This window comes from Lepisosteus oculatus, chromosome 10 (genome assembly GCF_040954835.1).
Source record: "Lepisosteus oculatus isolate fLepOcu1 chromosome 10, fLepOcu1.hap2, whole genome shotgun sequence".
NCBI lineage: Eukaryota > Metazoa > Chordata > Actinopteri > Semionotiformes > Lepisosteidae > Lepisosteus > Lepisosteus oculatus.
Window position 1 is genome coordinate 25,042,291 of NC_090705.1, and position 15,815 is coordinate 25,058,105.

At 35.0% G+C, this 15,815-nt stretch overlaps 1 protein-coding gene across 3 annotated transcripts; it reads left to right on the forward strand.

Annotated features, from left to right (window-relative positions):
• The first annotated feature begins 792 nt into the window (after nt 1-792).
• Nucleotides 793-15,121, forward strand: spata48 (spermatogenesis associated 48). Of its 3 annotated transcripts, XM_015357174.2 has the most exons (9): nt 794-1,445; nt 1,843-1,940; nt 2,480-2,556; nt 4,405-4,543; nt 5,149-5,216; nt 5,573-5,614; nt 5,719-5,826; nt 8,666-8,767; nt 14,863-15,121. In XM_015357174.2, exons 1-9 carry the CDS (start codon nt 947-949, stop codon nt 14,984-14,986), a joined length of 1,257 nt encoding a protein of 418 aa, XP_015212660.1. In that variant the 5' UTR covers nt 794-946; the 3' UTR covers nt 14,987-15,121. The 3 variants fall into 3 exon arrangements, with proteins under 3 accessions (XP_015212662.1, XP_015212660.1, XP_015212661.1); XM_015357176.2 differs by lacking the exon at nt 5,573-5,614 and having other exon boundaries at nt 793-1,445; nt 5,153-5,216; nt 14,863-15,040; XM_015357175.2 differs by lacking the exon at nt 5,573-5,614.
• The last annotated feature ends 694 nt before the right edge of the window (nt 15,122-15,815 follow it).

Sequence of the window (15,815 nt, forward strand, 5' to 3'; positions counted from 1 at the left end):
CAAATGATAAATGCCCTGTGATGGACTGCCATCCAGTCAAAGCAGTATCCTGCTTTATGTTAGTTGCTTGCTGAGACAGGCTCTGGCTGTGCCGCAACCCTGAATTGGATGAAGCAGTTAGAAAATGTATTGATGGATAATACACCGAGCATTCCTAGCCCATAATCTACTACAGATAATTTGGGTTATTTTTTCTGTGATAATTAACATAGATCTAAACAATATGCAGCATGCAATAGTGATGCTTGCCTAAGAATCATGATAATAAACTCACCACATTCTTTGATGTCTTATATCAAGAACAGTACAATTGCAGATCTTGAAATACATTTACAAATTGAATTGACATACTCTATTGTCAATTCACTACTTTTTTCTGTATTGTGTTCATTTTTCTGTGTGGGTATACGTGTGCACTAATAGTTTGTTTTGAGAATACCGTACCTTATTCGTATGCAATAATCCGCTGTAGTTTAGACCCAAGACCTTGTTAGTACTACAGGGTGATAATACTGCGCAGACGGGAGGAGATCGCCGTTGTCGGGATTTCCTAACTACAATACATACAGTACAGTACGTAGTTTATGGAGTTTATATTATTACAGAACTTCTACGCCTGGAGCGATTTAGTCCAGGATGGTTGTCAAAGCAGAAATACATCATAATAGCATATGCTGAAAATAAAGTGCAAGCACGCAAATTTAAAACTGTAAACCTGAAGTGCAAAATACCAGCCTGTACAACACTCTTCCGTGTCATCGGTGACATGTGAGTTAAGCAATCAAACACGTGTCAGTTTCCTGGCAACAGATTAGACGCTTTAGCTGCCGTGCTGCACGTCCTGCCTTAAACCAGTCAAACATTTTGAAGCAAACAGTCGCTTAGAAAATAAAAACTTTAAATCGGGTATGTTCAAAATCAGGTGTATAACTCAAAATACAGTGCAATGAGCGGAGTGTGTGAAGATGCTACGCCGGTTTTAGACAATTTTCTCCCGGCCTCTGGACATTCCCTCCTGCGAGGGATCAGTCCAAATGAGAGATGGAAAATTCTTCGACAGATCAGCATGCCAGTTGAAAAGGGTCCTGAAAACAGATACGATTTCGCCAGTTTTCAGGAAAGGGACAGTCCTTCTTTTATTAAATTTAACCCTTTCTCAAAGGAAGAAAACTACCCTTTGGCGCCGCTAAGGGATGACGTTCCGATTATAGACCCTTGTTCAGGGCACCTGAGCGCCGGTGCCGAAGCTGACCTGATGATAGACGGGAGAAGTAACTTTATCCAGAATGGCTGTGATCCTACGCGTCCGAACGCCGTGGTCGATATGAGTGAGAGACCCCAAACTCCACCGATTAGACCTTCTGCCCTGACAGCCGATCTGTCCAGCGACAAGAGGTGGAATTCAAGGGCTGTATCTGAGGCTGCTGTAAGGGCAAGACTGGGAGGTAATGTATTCGCACGTCAATACGATAGGGATAATGGCATCAGTAACATAGTTTTTCATATTTTAGATGTATTTTTTACTGTAAGATACAGAAGCATTCATTTAATTAATGTAATGAGGCATTATTTAAAACATTGCTCGAATATTTTAGAAAGTTAAATTACTTTAGTGAATTTGTTGATTGGGAAAGGAGTGATATCCTGACAGTACAACAGGGGTACTCGTGTAACAGTCTTACCATTTGTTTCCTACAAAGATATTTAGTGTAACCAGTTCTCTAATATTACTGAGGAATTTCAGTTAACCAAATAGCTATGTTGTTCAAGAACAAGAAGGCCACCTTTTTAGCTGAATGGAAAACACAAGCACCCTATTGCTGCAACTGTTTGTTTTTAAAGGTTGGACAAGCCCTACAAGAGTAAGACCTGCTTCACCCAAACTACCCAACATACTATCAAACAAGACGGTCTTCTTCAATGTAGATGATGCAACACAGGTACTTCAAGTTTGTAAATCATGATGGACAAGAACCAAGAGCAAGTCAAATGTCATTGATGCAAGAGGCACACTTCCACTGTAATGCTTCAAAAGCTTTCAACATTTGAAAGGAAGTATATTCAGTACAGTACTGTACAGTACATACAGTAGATTAACACACATTTACTGTATGTGAATACAGCCTGCTTGCCTTTGTAAACATACTGTGTTTGAAACAATTAGGTTCTTAAATCATCATAGTAAGCGATGGCCTAGATGATGTTGTTAGTAGGTTACCATTTAGCCAAAACAGTAGGCTGAAAAGGTTCAGTATGCTACCAATTACCATAAAACAAAATGCTTATCATATTTATGTACAGTAAGTGCCCTTAGTTCTTACAAATGAGATTCTATTATTATTAAGTCTTAGTCAAGTGCAACTACTGTTTAGCACAAATTCATTCACTAGTTTAAGAAAGTATAATATGTTTTATGGGAAATTAAAGACTTATAAATTCTATAGCCTTGTAACCAGTGTCAGATATTTTTATATTTAAGGTTTCAAATTCACGTCCTTCAGTACAACTGAGGGACATGGCTGCGAAACGTTACTGCTATACATCTTCTACTCAAAGGTAGGTTGGGTTCACTCATTCCTGACATACAATACATGTGCAGTTTGCTTACACTGCTGGTAAAAATGATTTGAGTCACCAGGAAATCAAACTGAAATTGTACTAAGAACAAATGTGTAGTAAGGAAATCTCTATGGCTCAGCGGAAGACTTGCATATCCATAATTACTCATTAGTTGACGACGGTTCTGGGAGGGAGGCCTGAACACAATTAGTAACAGAAAAGGTTTCAGTACCACAAAAGAATGTTTTAAAATGCAATACACAGTGCCCTAAGCATGTTGCAGAAGTGATACCACCTATTTTGAAACAACGACTGCGTAGAATTCTGCTGCAGCAAAGGACTCAGTCTTGTGCCGCTGTGTGATCAAATCCTGGCAGGGGCAGAGTACAGCTGGACTCATCCCTGGTACCGTGTAGATTTGTCCTGTGGTAGAGGATCTGGTGTTTTGGCATGGTGGACTTAGCCTGTTTAGAGGCACTGTGCATGGTCAGAGTGTGCAAGCAACTATGAGCAAATCCCAGCAGGGGCAGAGCAGAGCCGCGCAAGGCTTCCATTTCATATCATATCTCTCTGAATCAAAGGAAACAGGGGATCAAAAGCCATTTCAGCTTGAGAGACATTTCGTCTGAGATGGGTAAAATATAAAAAATGCTTAGAATAGGCACTAAATTGTAAAAAGACACTGAAGCAGAGTGGTGTAGACAACAAAAATATAGATACTGATAACACCTGCAACAGAATATCTGGTATACCTGTACCATTAATATAAATTAAGAACATGTTCTGACTTTATTACTCTTTATAGTTAACTTTCTGCTAGATTCCCAAGATGTTGCAGAAATCTTTACTGTAGGCATGTACAGAGCCAAATCATGGAAACAAAGGGTTTTGTTTAAAAATAAATAAATTTAATATTTTTGTAAAGACTTCTATAGATTGGAGTTCTGTCCATATTGTATCCTAGTAAGAAAAGTGGTAAGAAAATAGATGGACGGAGTCCTGTAAAGCAGGAATACAGTATAAGTCTTCATCAGAATCCTCAGGTTAACCTCCACACAATGCATGTTGTATAGGTTATTGTATTACAAATCCCTAAAGTGTCATTTTACTATAATACTTTCATAATTTCAACTAAGATTCATTTAAAAATGAATATTGAAAAAAATATCACAGGGATATCTCAGGTACATCCTCCAATTATAACAGGAGCTTTAAAATTAATCCCTGTGGAGTGGTAGTGTTTCCTAGCTTTTGTTCCACTTGAGTTACTGTAGTTAATTAACTAAGTTAACGGAACTCAAGCAGGATCTCAAACTAGAAGGTACTTCAGAGGTACTTCAGAGACCCCTGGACTGAAAATGTATGGATTTCTAGAGAATGCCTTCAGCTGGTCAGTCCTTTGGAGTAATTTTTTGAAGTCTTTGCTATATGTACATATACAGTATATTATCCATCCATCCATTTTCTAATTGCTTCATCCAATACAGGGTTACAGTTGAGCCGGACCCCAACCCTGGCAAGAAAGGAGTGCAAAGCAGGATATACCTTTAATGGGATGCCAGTCCATCATAAATATTAGATTGTATATGATATAACATATAACATGTAACAGATAACATTAACGTAACTAGTATATAATATACAGTATACTGTAGTATGAAATATCATTATGCTTAATATTTAATCAAGCTCTAATTGATTTGAGAAAGATTCAAATTTTGTAAATGAAAATGAAAGATTTGTTTTTCATTTAACTGTAATTTGTTAGTTTTATATGTACGGTTCATCTTAAGTGATGTACTTGTAAAAGTAACAGAAACATAAATAGAAAACACTTTACCACAGGAGTTATGAAGAAGTTGACTGGGATACAAAGCTGCCTCCAAGATTCAAGCCCCCTGCTTCAACACTTGAGAAAATGGCAGACCCTGTGAGCCAGCGCTTCACACTAAAGAGATATGATTCTGGACCAGAACCTTGGCAGGTTAGTGTTCGTGTCATTATAAAGTATCTTACAGTATGTGACTGTGCTGTGGTATTGAGATGACAGTGTTCTTTGTAAAGTACTACAATGCATGATGCTGTTCAGTATTTAAATCTCTGATAGAGGAGAATTTTTAATAACTTAAAAAGCCCATAGTAAACTACACAGAGACTGATGTCTTGGAACTAATTGTAGGGGTGAGAGATTTGTTTTTTATTTAGATTTTTGTGTGAGCATAACCTTAACAAAGACTTCCACTGCAGGACAAGAAAGCATTAACATAAATGTGTTTCAGAAAACAAACACACAATTAAAACCATTGACTAAAGTGGACAGAGAAAACCTTGATTCTGACTAATTTTAGTTAGAGCCACTAATGCACCCTAGATTGTAAAAGCAAATGCTACAGATCAAAGTGACATTAATGTATGTTACCACAAGAGGGCAGGCACTTATTAAAAAGACTGAATTTACACTATGCTGAACTTCAATAATCTAGAAAAGACTGACATGAATTGAACAGTTACTATGACTTGTCCCTGGATGTCAACTTTGCAATATCTAATGTCTATTATTTTTTTTCCATTTTCTAATACTCTTTTAAGGCAGTTGGAGGACTGTGGGACAGATTTCAAATACGAACTCCAAACAAAATACAAAAACCCATTTCATAGTGAGTGAAGGATGATGTTGGTGTACAATTTCTTTGCATCTTCAGTTGCATGTACTGTATTACCCCAGTAATTATTGCCTTATGCAATTTAAAAGAATACACAAGTTTGACTGCTTTAAAGTTGTTAAAAGCCTTAACCATTTCTCATTACAATTTATCTCGATTGCATTCTGTACAAATACTGTACATTAGCTACAGATGTATCAATAGTTCCATGTACTCTAAAAACACATCTCTTTAAAACCTTTGAATTAATTTAAGCCATTATCTGAATCACAGGATTTTATAATGTAACTTTGACGATTTGTACAGTGTAAAGTTTATCAACTGTAATTTCTTCAAATGTTTTTTCACAGTATAAGTCCTTGTCCAAGAATAAGCCAAATTCCTTTGTACACGTAAGTTTCAGTTTTTGAAAATATTGTTTTATGGTTACTTCTGTGACTGAAGGTTTCTGTGACCTTTTAACTGTCACTCATATCTCCCTGCCCCTGTTTGGTAGTGGCACCGCTGGGGCTGAAAATATGGAGGATGTGGACAACCCAGAGGAAGAGTTTGTTCCATTCACTGTGCAGCGCACCCTTCTACCACAATACACAGAGACAGCACAGTGAGTAGTTTACAAGTTATGTATCAGTGTTCACATTGTAAGGAAAACGTGTCATCCACCAGTAACTGTATGCGTAATATACTGCTTTATAAGTAGAAGGACTGATATTTCTTTTGCCTAACTTACAGGAGTTAATTATGTCAGAACAGAAGTAATAGAAATGAGATAACCTACTGTATGTATTTTGCTAGAGGGTAACTTTCTCATAATTGGTTTTGTTTTTGTCCTTTTTCCGTAGTTGTATTGATTTTTGTTGCTTTCATTTCAAAGTAATACAGTAGCTGCTGCAACATCCATGATTACATGTTGATGTTCAATCAGTGGAGTTTCATATTCTGGCGGGACATCCGATAGTATGCCTTCTATAACTTTGCAGGGCTTGAAAAGTATTCACCCCCCTAACAAAGGTTACCATGTTCCATATTTTGTTACCATCTAGGATGGAAAATGTGACATTATCAAATATGGACTTTATATTTAGAATCTACACAATGTACACTGATAAAATACAAACTGTTAAAGCTAAGAAATTCAGATAGAATCAGATTTCCAAAAAAGCAGAATATTCTCAATTGCATAAGTATTCAGCCTCTTTGCATCCCTCAATCTGCTGTGGTCCAAAAGATTAGTTTGAAAGCAACATAATGCAATGATCCTTTCTATGTACTGTGTGAGTAACTTAACAGTAAAAGTATACTTCCCTCAGTTGTATATTGAATTAGAAGCCACAACTTTAAACAAATTTAAAAGCCACAATAGCGCAATGACAAATAATCCATGAAGCCCAGGAATTGTCTAAAGATAAAAAGGTATAGAAGCAGAGATCGAAAGAAGAAAACTGCACAGTCCCTAATCATCATTAAGAAAGTGGACTGTGAGTCATACAACCCAGACGCTTCCCAGATCAGGCCTCTGCCAAACTGAGAAGCCAGGCAAACAGAAAACCAACAGTGACTTTGAAAGTTTTGCACAGCTCTGTGTCTGTGATGGGAGTGAGTGATCATTCAGTTTTGTGGTCTAAATACAAAACATTACATATGGCAAAAGCCCAACACAGCACATTACCCAGTCAGCAGCATGTCAAAGCAAGCATGGCGGAGACAGCATTATATTATGTGTGCTTTACATTAGAAGGGACTGGGAAGCTTTTAAGGATTGAAGGGGAAATGGATACTGTAAAGTACAAGTGAATCCTAAAATTAATCTAAAATTAAAGTTGGTAAAAATGTATACATTTCAACAAGATTAACCTGAAGCATTAACTGACAAGAAGGGAGGGGGCATAAACGTACTCTTCTTTACAAATAACAGAGATCATTTAGATTTTTTTATTGAAAAAGTTCATATGAAAACATTTGTAACACTCACTGTAATTAGTTTTGATTTTTAAATTTTCTGCTTCATGCAGAACAAAACAGCTCGATTTTCTTATATCAAATATATGTGTTATGACTAGTATACTGTTATACTTTACATTGTACATGTATTAACAACTGATGTATTATTCAGTTCTAAATAATGGTTTTCTGCAGATTTTCCTAAATTAAAATTTAACCAAAACACTTACACAGTTTGTATTGTGCTAATCTAGCTACAGAAAAGCAAAGCTGCAGTAAATGCTGGTATACAATAATTAATCAATTTAAAGCAACAGGCAGTTTATTTTACTTCTGTAGAAAAATACATACTGTATCATACAGAGATTAATCTAGGAGATTGTGACTAGTCATATGTAGTTTAGAAATGCATTTATTTCTACATAGCTACAGGTAACATTCCCACATAGTATAGCATTTTTTTTAAATGTCTCCCACCATGACAACAATGCATTAAGCCCAATGTAAAAAATGTTCTGGCAAGTAAGATTCACACCTGTTGCATACCAAGGTGTTATTATTTAGAACCAGCACAAACATAGAATGATAGCACCTATGAAAATGCATTTATTAATTACAAGTCCATTGCAGGGCAGACACAAAGACACACTTACAGTATATGTTTTTAGATTTTGGGAGGAAACCAGAGTATCCACACAATTGAAAAACATACAAACTCCACACAGCTTGCATCCTAGACCCAGACTTGAAACCAGGGCCCCAGTCCTGCAAGGCTGCAATACTAGCCACTGTGCCACCATGCTGCCTGAGCATGCTCCCATAGGCTCTTAATGATGTGAGAGGTCTTGTAATTGGTCTTGTGGGAGATGTTTAGGTATTACTTAGAGAATATTTGTTTTAAATATGTACAGATACTGGCTAACTGTTTTATGAATAAACTTCAATTAAAATCTATCGAAAATTGTGTCAAAGCTAAGCAGTTCCTTACAACAGCACGCTTACTGTATGCTTCTTATCACTGCTTCCTGTAAAATACTGCTTCCTGATTGACCAAGAAAGATTTTTAAATAATTCATAGATTTAGCAATAAATTTAACAAATATCTTAGTTTATATGCGGAGTAAAAGGTCAGTGAATGGATGACAGCTTCATAGGCGTTTCACTGTTATTCAGTAAGTGGGTGACGTACTGTAGGCTGAATTAGAATCATAGCAAGCCTTCAGCTTATTAGAACTCTGTTCCACTGAAGTGTCTAAGGTTATTCTAAAATGGTAAGGTCACATGATTTGTAAATCTAATTGCTATTATATGACAATATATATCCTTTTTGTTACATGGTAGAACTCCTATAGTAACTGCCTATCTGTTATTTTATTCTTCTCTGGACATTTGCTGGATTTATTTTGTACTTCACTAGGTTACTGAAAGCTTGAAATATATTTTCCAAAGCAGCTTGTTCTATCTGACTGTGCTTTTATTTACCTTTTGTTTTCTATTTCTAGCCGCCCAAATATTCCAGGCTATACAGGCAGAGTTCACTTCAAAGCTTCCCATCCTGCAAACTCCAGCCTTCCTACACCACCTACTACAGCATTAGTGCATGGGTAAGTATACCTGGCTGGTAAATTACATACAGTATATGGAATAAAATACTTGTCAGCCATTGGCATTCCTGCAGGCGGTGCTTGGAACCTGGTTGTAGCCAAGTTGAAACAGCATTGTGAAAGTATTCTTCCTGCATGAATCAAGGAGGAGCATTGTTTAGAAATATTAATTTTACTGCTCCCTGCTTCTCTTTAAATGACTATTATGAATCATTGAATCTCATCTAGATACCAATTTAGTGAAATGTATTCATTGTCCACTGAATTTAGGGTGATTTTTATGTACTAAAATAACATTAAACATTGCCCTTTGATTATTGCATACTGCATTTTTTCTTGTCTTATTTGACTGCTGGCAATAACCCACAACCATTAAGCATTCACTGGAGACTAGAAAACTGCAGCATTGAAATGAAAGTAAAATGGGCTCTGGGATTAAGGATCAGTGTCACTAAACTCTGCCTGAGGGACTGATACGGTAAAACACTCAGGGTTGTTATGTTAAAGAATAAACTGCTTGCTTTTTTTGGTAAAAAGCGCAGTCTTGGATAAGAAATGCTAAGTTGAAAGATATCTCATGTAATTCAGTATAAACACAGAACAAAAACTGAAAATGGTGAAAATTTTGACAAAGGTCATGCAATGGGCAAAATTGAAAGTTGTAGTATTTTTGTCAGTGTTCAAAGAGTTCACTGATAAGAGCATAATAACATTTGCAAACGAGAGAACCATTCAGTCTATTTATCTCATATTATTATTATTATTATTATTATTATTATTATTATTATTATTATTATTATTATTACTTTATTAGCTAGTTGATCCAATAGGAACACAATAATGTTTTCAAACAACAGGGGGCCATTCTGCCCATCTACAGTAGATCTTTTCTTCAGCACTGCAGCCTGTGCTGTGAGTATGAAGAACAGTTTTAAAGACACCATTCCTAAAAATGCATCACTTTTTGAAAGCATACAATGAAAAATTTAAAGGATGAAAAAGTAGCAAGTGGCGTGACGAGAAGTCTTTTGAGTTTTGAAAACATTAAAAATGACTGTTCCCACTAGGTAATTTGGACAGAGAAACACAGATAAAAAATAAACTTAAGAACAAAAAGCTGATTAATAATCATAAGAGGAAACATTTTTATGCAAAGATGTGTACATTGCACATTGAGTACACCTGTTCTCATAAGTCAATCAGAATCACCTTGGTTATAGTCTTTTTGGGTAACAAGAGCAGTTGACATCACTCAACTCTTTTGTTTTGCATCATTTATTGTCATAGTATTGCCACTAAGAAAAACTAATTTCTTGTTTCTAAAACATAATGTGAAATGAACAGTTCATTAATCTAAATTCCATAGTGTCAAGTTTACTTTTAACATGATTCTTATAAGTTCTTATAAGTCACTATTAACAGAAAAGGTTTGAAAGAGTGCCAGAGTAAAAATGTTTATGTTTACATTTATAGTTCACAATTGAAAAAACAAATTAAACACAGTAAAATACATCTGGAATTGACCAATAAACATAATCAAATATATTATCTAAAATCATTATTTAAATTTAAAAATGTTTTTTTTTCTTTTTCTGTACATTTGCTTTGTGTGCACAAAATCTTTAGGTGCCTACTTTCTCAATAATTGTCTGAAGGCTTGTGCAGCCTATTTGAGGGCCCCAGCCAGGCATTGATCTAGCCTAGATTTACTACACTTCAGCACTTTACAGCTTGTCAGTTGGTTTTGGTCACCTAGTGGTTAGGATATAATACTAGAACCTAAAGAGTTATGGGTCCAAATCCCAATGGTGGCTGGAAAAATAGAAGTAACTGACAGTGATGATAATTAATAGGGGTTGATTTAGGCTGAGAATGTGGTAAAGAAGGGAAATGGAGAGGACGACGTTAAGAAAGAGGGAAGTTAGGTTGTGGAACAGAGGAAAAACAAAGCAGTGAGCTAAAATAAAACAGCTTCATCCTTCAACTCTTGACAAGGGATTTATTCAACTTGTCTTTTTTATATTATAATTCATTATAACAATATATAAATATTATGTATTAAATAAATGTTCTGTTATATATTATGTACAGTATGTTCAGATAGAAGATACTATATATTATATGTTATATTGCTATTATTTTTTTAAGTACTATACTTGGTCTGAAGCAAATGTGTACCTTACACGTTTGTCTTAAATTAATAGATAATTAAAATCAGTGAAGGGGGATTACAGTAATTATTATGTCAGTAATTGGTTTAGATTATTAAATTAATGAGGACAGCAGTTTGTAATAATGTGGTTCCATAAGTCTTTTTTGTGTTTGCAGTCCTAAGGGTGATTCATCATGAATTGACACATTTTAAAAGTGTGACCACTAAAGTGTTATCTTTGAAAAGGTTCCTGAGAAGTATTGAGCAAGTTAGGCAGTTAACTTGGTGTGTTTTCCATTGAAGGATGTTTAAGTTGATGTTGTTTTCCGACCTGAGTCGGCACTGGCAGATTAGGTTAAGTAATGTATTAGTTTGCTTTTAAAATAAAAACCTCTGGCAACATGTGGGTAACAGTATACCTGACTGGCTGTGGCTTTAGAAATTCTGCCACCTTTCCTTAGGCCCAAATGCATCCACAAGTAAAATTCTGTTTCCTGAACAAATTTCTCTTTCTGCTCTTTATGGGCATTATTCACAATCTGTTCTGCTTTTACAAAATAAGAAATATTAAGGCATGGCGAATAAGGAATATTTACACAGTATTCACTTTGTAGGGTGTAGTTCTTTCATTGGAGGAGTTTCCTCCTCACAAATATATAGCTTAATCCTTAAATACAGAATGAGGTGCACTTTGCTTCCCAGCATTGAAGTTAGAAAGCATACAGTTTTGGTTATAGTGCCTAACTATTGTACATAGTGTGACTGAAAAAAGTAAAAAATGAAAATATGTATATGATGTTTATATCTGTAGTTAGCAGTGAATAGGAACTGCTACTGTTTGGTCCTCATTTGCAGTCTGACCTGTTGAAACACCAGGAGAGAGTGCATACAAATAAACTGACCCAGCTGCAGCGAGGAAAACTAAAATTAGGGAAGCAGAACTCGAACCACAAAAACATAAGAGAAGTAACTTTAATTTCAATGGTTTGCCCCTTTTTCTATTGCTTTTCCTAATTATTTCAGCTGTGGATGGTGTGTTAGTGTGTGTATTGTATTGAGATCAGGAGTTGAAAATGAGAAAATTTGAGCTCAGTGTCAAATTATATTTTTACATTTTTTAGCTCAAGCTTGATAAATATTTATAAGCCACCTAGTGGTATTGGTCCTTTTGCTGCTGTTGATGTCACCTATGATCTCATCATGTATTCCATGAATTTCGGATAAACAGGATAAGCATTTAGAGACATAATCTTCTCTTATTACTTGACTTTATAACCAATATCTATTTTTAGTCAAGTCTATCATTTGTAATAATGGACATTAGGAAAAAAGTATGAATATGTGTTAAACTCTTTCAAAATTACACAGTTTTATTATGACTGTAAATTCAGAGGCTACTGTTTTCTGTTATACAGAATAAGTAAAACACCATCATGGTTGGGCCCCACAAGAGCTAAATTTCAGAAATATCTGTTCTTTGGTTTGAAGCATTCCAGATGGTCTCCTGTTCATTTCAAAGGTTTGTTTTACTCGCGGTAACGGTGGTTTTCTCTACCAGGATCTTTTTTCCTGGAGCCAACTACCCTCAGATGTAAAATGTGTTTCCTCTGCAGATTCATTTAGGGACAAGTATCCTTCCTTAAGATAAAGAAAACAAAACATTGGATTGACAATTTTTAGGACTTGAATTTTTCATCATATTTTGTGTATTGCTCTTTCAAATAAATCTATACATAAAGAGATATTAACAACAAATGCTACAGGTTCCAGTACTATTTTCTGGTGTTTCTAATTCCTCTCAGTATACTGTTTATACTGTATATAACATCCTCTTTCTATTACCTTCAGCACTAAAAAAAGGAATAATATTTATTTATACATTCATTTTTTTATTTTCTCACATTTACATTACCTTTTTCCACATAAAACCAAGGTTTTTATATAATTTTAATCTCATAATAAATATTCTTCTTCTGGGCTGGGGAGATGAAGGCCTATCCACAGTTGTCTACCTTTGACTTGACACTGAAATTAATTGTGAATAGTTTTCTATTTTTAATGTTCTCCAGACATAAAGCTTCTTTCTTTGAAGTTGTAGAATTATATGGAGTAAGAAAGTAGTTGGAAAGTATTTTGTTATTTATATGTCAAAAATATTATTTTATGTTAATGGATTTGGCATTTTAATAGAGTACTGATCTTCCTAAAATTAACCAGGAAGAAGGCATAATGTCAAAAAGTTTACCTTAAATGGATTTTTCCTACAAGCAATCTCACACATACTTTTTGTGCATCATGCAGAAGTGTTTCAGGCTTAGCCTAGACCACACTTAAGAGTGGTTGTGTCATTAGTAGAGCACCACTGAAGTACCCCATGCAAATGTTGGTTAACACCACAGAATCATAGACCATTGAAAAAGAATGGACAGGCACAGGAAATACTGATGCCAACACATGCTTAATGATGAAGGTATAGACAGAGCTTTAAAAAACTCAAGATTGATAAAATATACAAAGCAGCATTTTTTTTCTTTCATCCAAAACAATATAATTGAAGCCTTACTTGATCCAAGAAGTTGCTTCAATTAAATATTTGCATTTTGTTTGTAGCCATTATTATTTTATGTAATTGGATTTGACATTTTAATAGAGTACTATAGACCTGATCTTCCTAAAATGAACCAGGAAGAAAGCATGTAAAAAAGTTTACCTTAAATCGATTTTTCCTACAAGCAATCTCACACATAATGTACTTGATGTGTGTATGTCTCACAACATGTTTAAGAGCTGGGACCAAAAATTCAAATTAATTTCCAGCACATTTAAGAACTGGGAAAAACTGTTCAAATTAATCTGATTGTTATTAAGTCAATAAATGGTTTGATTATTTAACTGAGGGCTTGGCTTGAACAAAAACATATCACGTTGACTTATGGAAGTATGAAACAAGTGGTCAGATCACCAGAATGCAAAAATATCTTTATTTGTTCACGCACCAGATTGAAATTACAGATTATTGTCCTTTGCAGTACATGAGAAAAATGTATTCACCAGAATATATATCTGCATTACCTCATTTCCTGTTCTAGATTGTAAAAAAATTGCAACACTTTTTCTATAGTGACTCCCAGAAAGGAAACTGCTCACCTCAGAATAAAATGACAATTTGTCTTGAAAATGTTTCCTGCACTTGTATTTTGCTCTAAAAAATAAATTACAACAATTGAAGAAAAGTTCTACAGGTAATTTGCAGAGGGTAGGACAGCAGCAGGGGTTGTCATTCATGACTTGCAGTGCTGGTGACCTGGTTTCAAATCCTGGGGTATTACCTGTGTGTAGTTTGTATGTTTTGTCTGTGTCAGTTTCTTCTGAATGCTCCAGTTTTCTTCCACAGTCCAGAGTCATACTAGGAGTTCAGTTGGCTTCTGGGAACATTGGCTTTGGTGTCAGTGTGTGCGTTTTTGTGTCTGTGGGTGCCCTATGATGGACTGTCATCCAGTCCATGGTGTATCCTGCTTTGCTCCTGCTCCCTCATGGCCCTGTAAAAGAAGCCATTAGAAAATGAATGGATTTGTAGGTTCATAGGAGGAAGAGTTTAAAGAAGTTTACTTTTTCTTTTTATATAAATTTAGGCATTCAAAAAGGGAAAATGGCAACATTACACAAGTTAGGGAACACAAATCATTTTTCTTTTTATAGATAAAAAATAAACATAAATAGTAAGCACCATAAAGGAATAGAGATTGTTATGCAACTCTTGATTTTTAGATGTATTTGTTGAATATTTTGTTTTTTCCCCCAGACAATGTACATAACAATATTTTTATTTTTAATGGTGTATAAAATAAAATATACAATTGTATTTTCTAAATATATCAAATAAGCAGTAACATAGTGGACAGTATTGTTTAAATAATAAAAACGCTCTATCTTTCTTGTCTAGGTACATTATGACCAGTGGGAACAAATCTCCACATAGACGTCTGGGACCTCTTTCCAAAATGGTTACAAACGTGTCTCCTTGCAATCCCTTCCAAAATATAAGGAGGGAAGCTGTTCATGTCTGAGAAGCTATGTGCAGACATCATAGAAAGGGGAAAAAAGAAAAACTGTGAAAAGTGTGAATTTCTGTCTTTTGAAACTGGATATATTATTTCCTATTAGCCACATAATAATGTAGTATAAATGGTTGATTCTCTGTGCTCCTGAATAATGAGATGCTGTATTAGCATAATTTGCCTGATTTAGATGAGTGGTCCTGTGACCTCTGAGACCATTATGTACAAGCCGGTGTTCCTTTTTTAATGAATTACTTTCACAAGCCTGTGTGACACCCTCTCTAGGTTCCTCTGAATTATATATATATACAGTATATATGCATTAACTTGGTATAAATTCATGCCTGTGACCAAACTGTCTGTTGTTGGAGCTGATACTCCAGTTTCAGGTCAGTCACTGTAGTTCCTACTTATATAGTTATTATTTAGACCTAATTAATGTTTGTGTATATTTCTACATCTTGTATACTTTAGTATTGAGTTATTGCTTCTAAACAAAAGGGTGTAATTCAACAACAGAAATGTTACACTGTGATTGTTTTTAAATGTAATTGTATGTGTTGCTGTGTCATTAATAAGTAAAAGACCAATACTCAACTTCTTTAAGACTGAAAAATAGAGCCTTGGCCTTTCTTTTTCTTAGTGATTTTTTTAACAATTATTGGAAGAATGCCAATTAATGTACTGCTGTGTGTTTACATACTCTAATTTGATGTTTTCACAAAACTTACTGTAGATCAAATCTTACTTTCATATTGTATTCCTGCCCCTAACAGTTCCTAACCACAGTCGATACTGTACATAACAGTAGTGTCCAGGTTGTATTGCATGTCCTGGA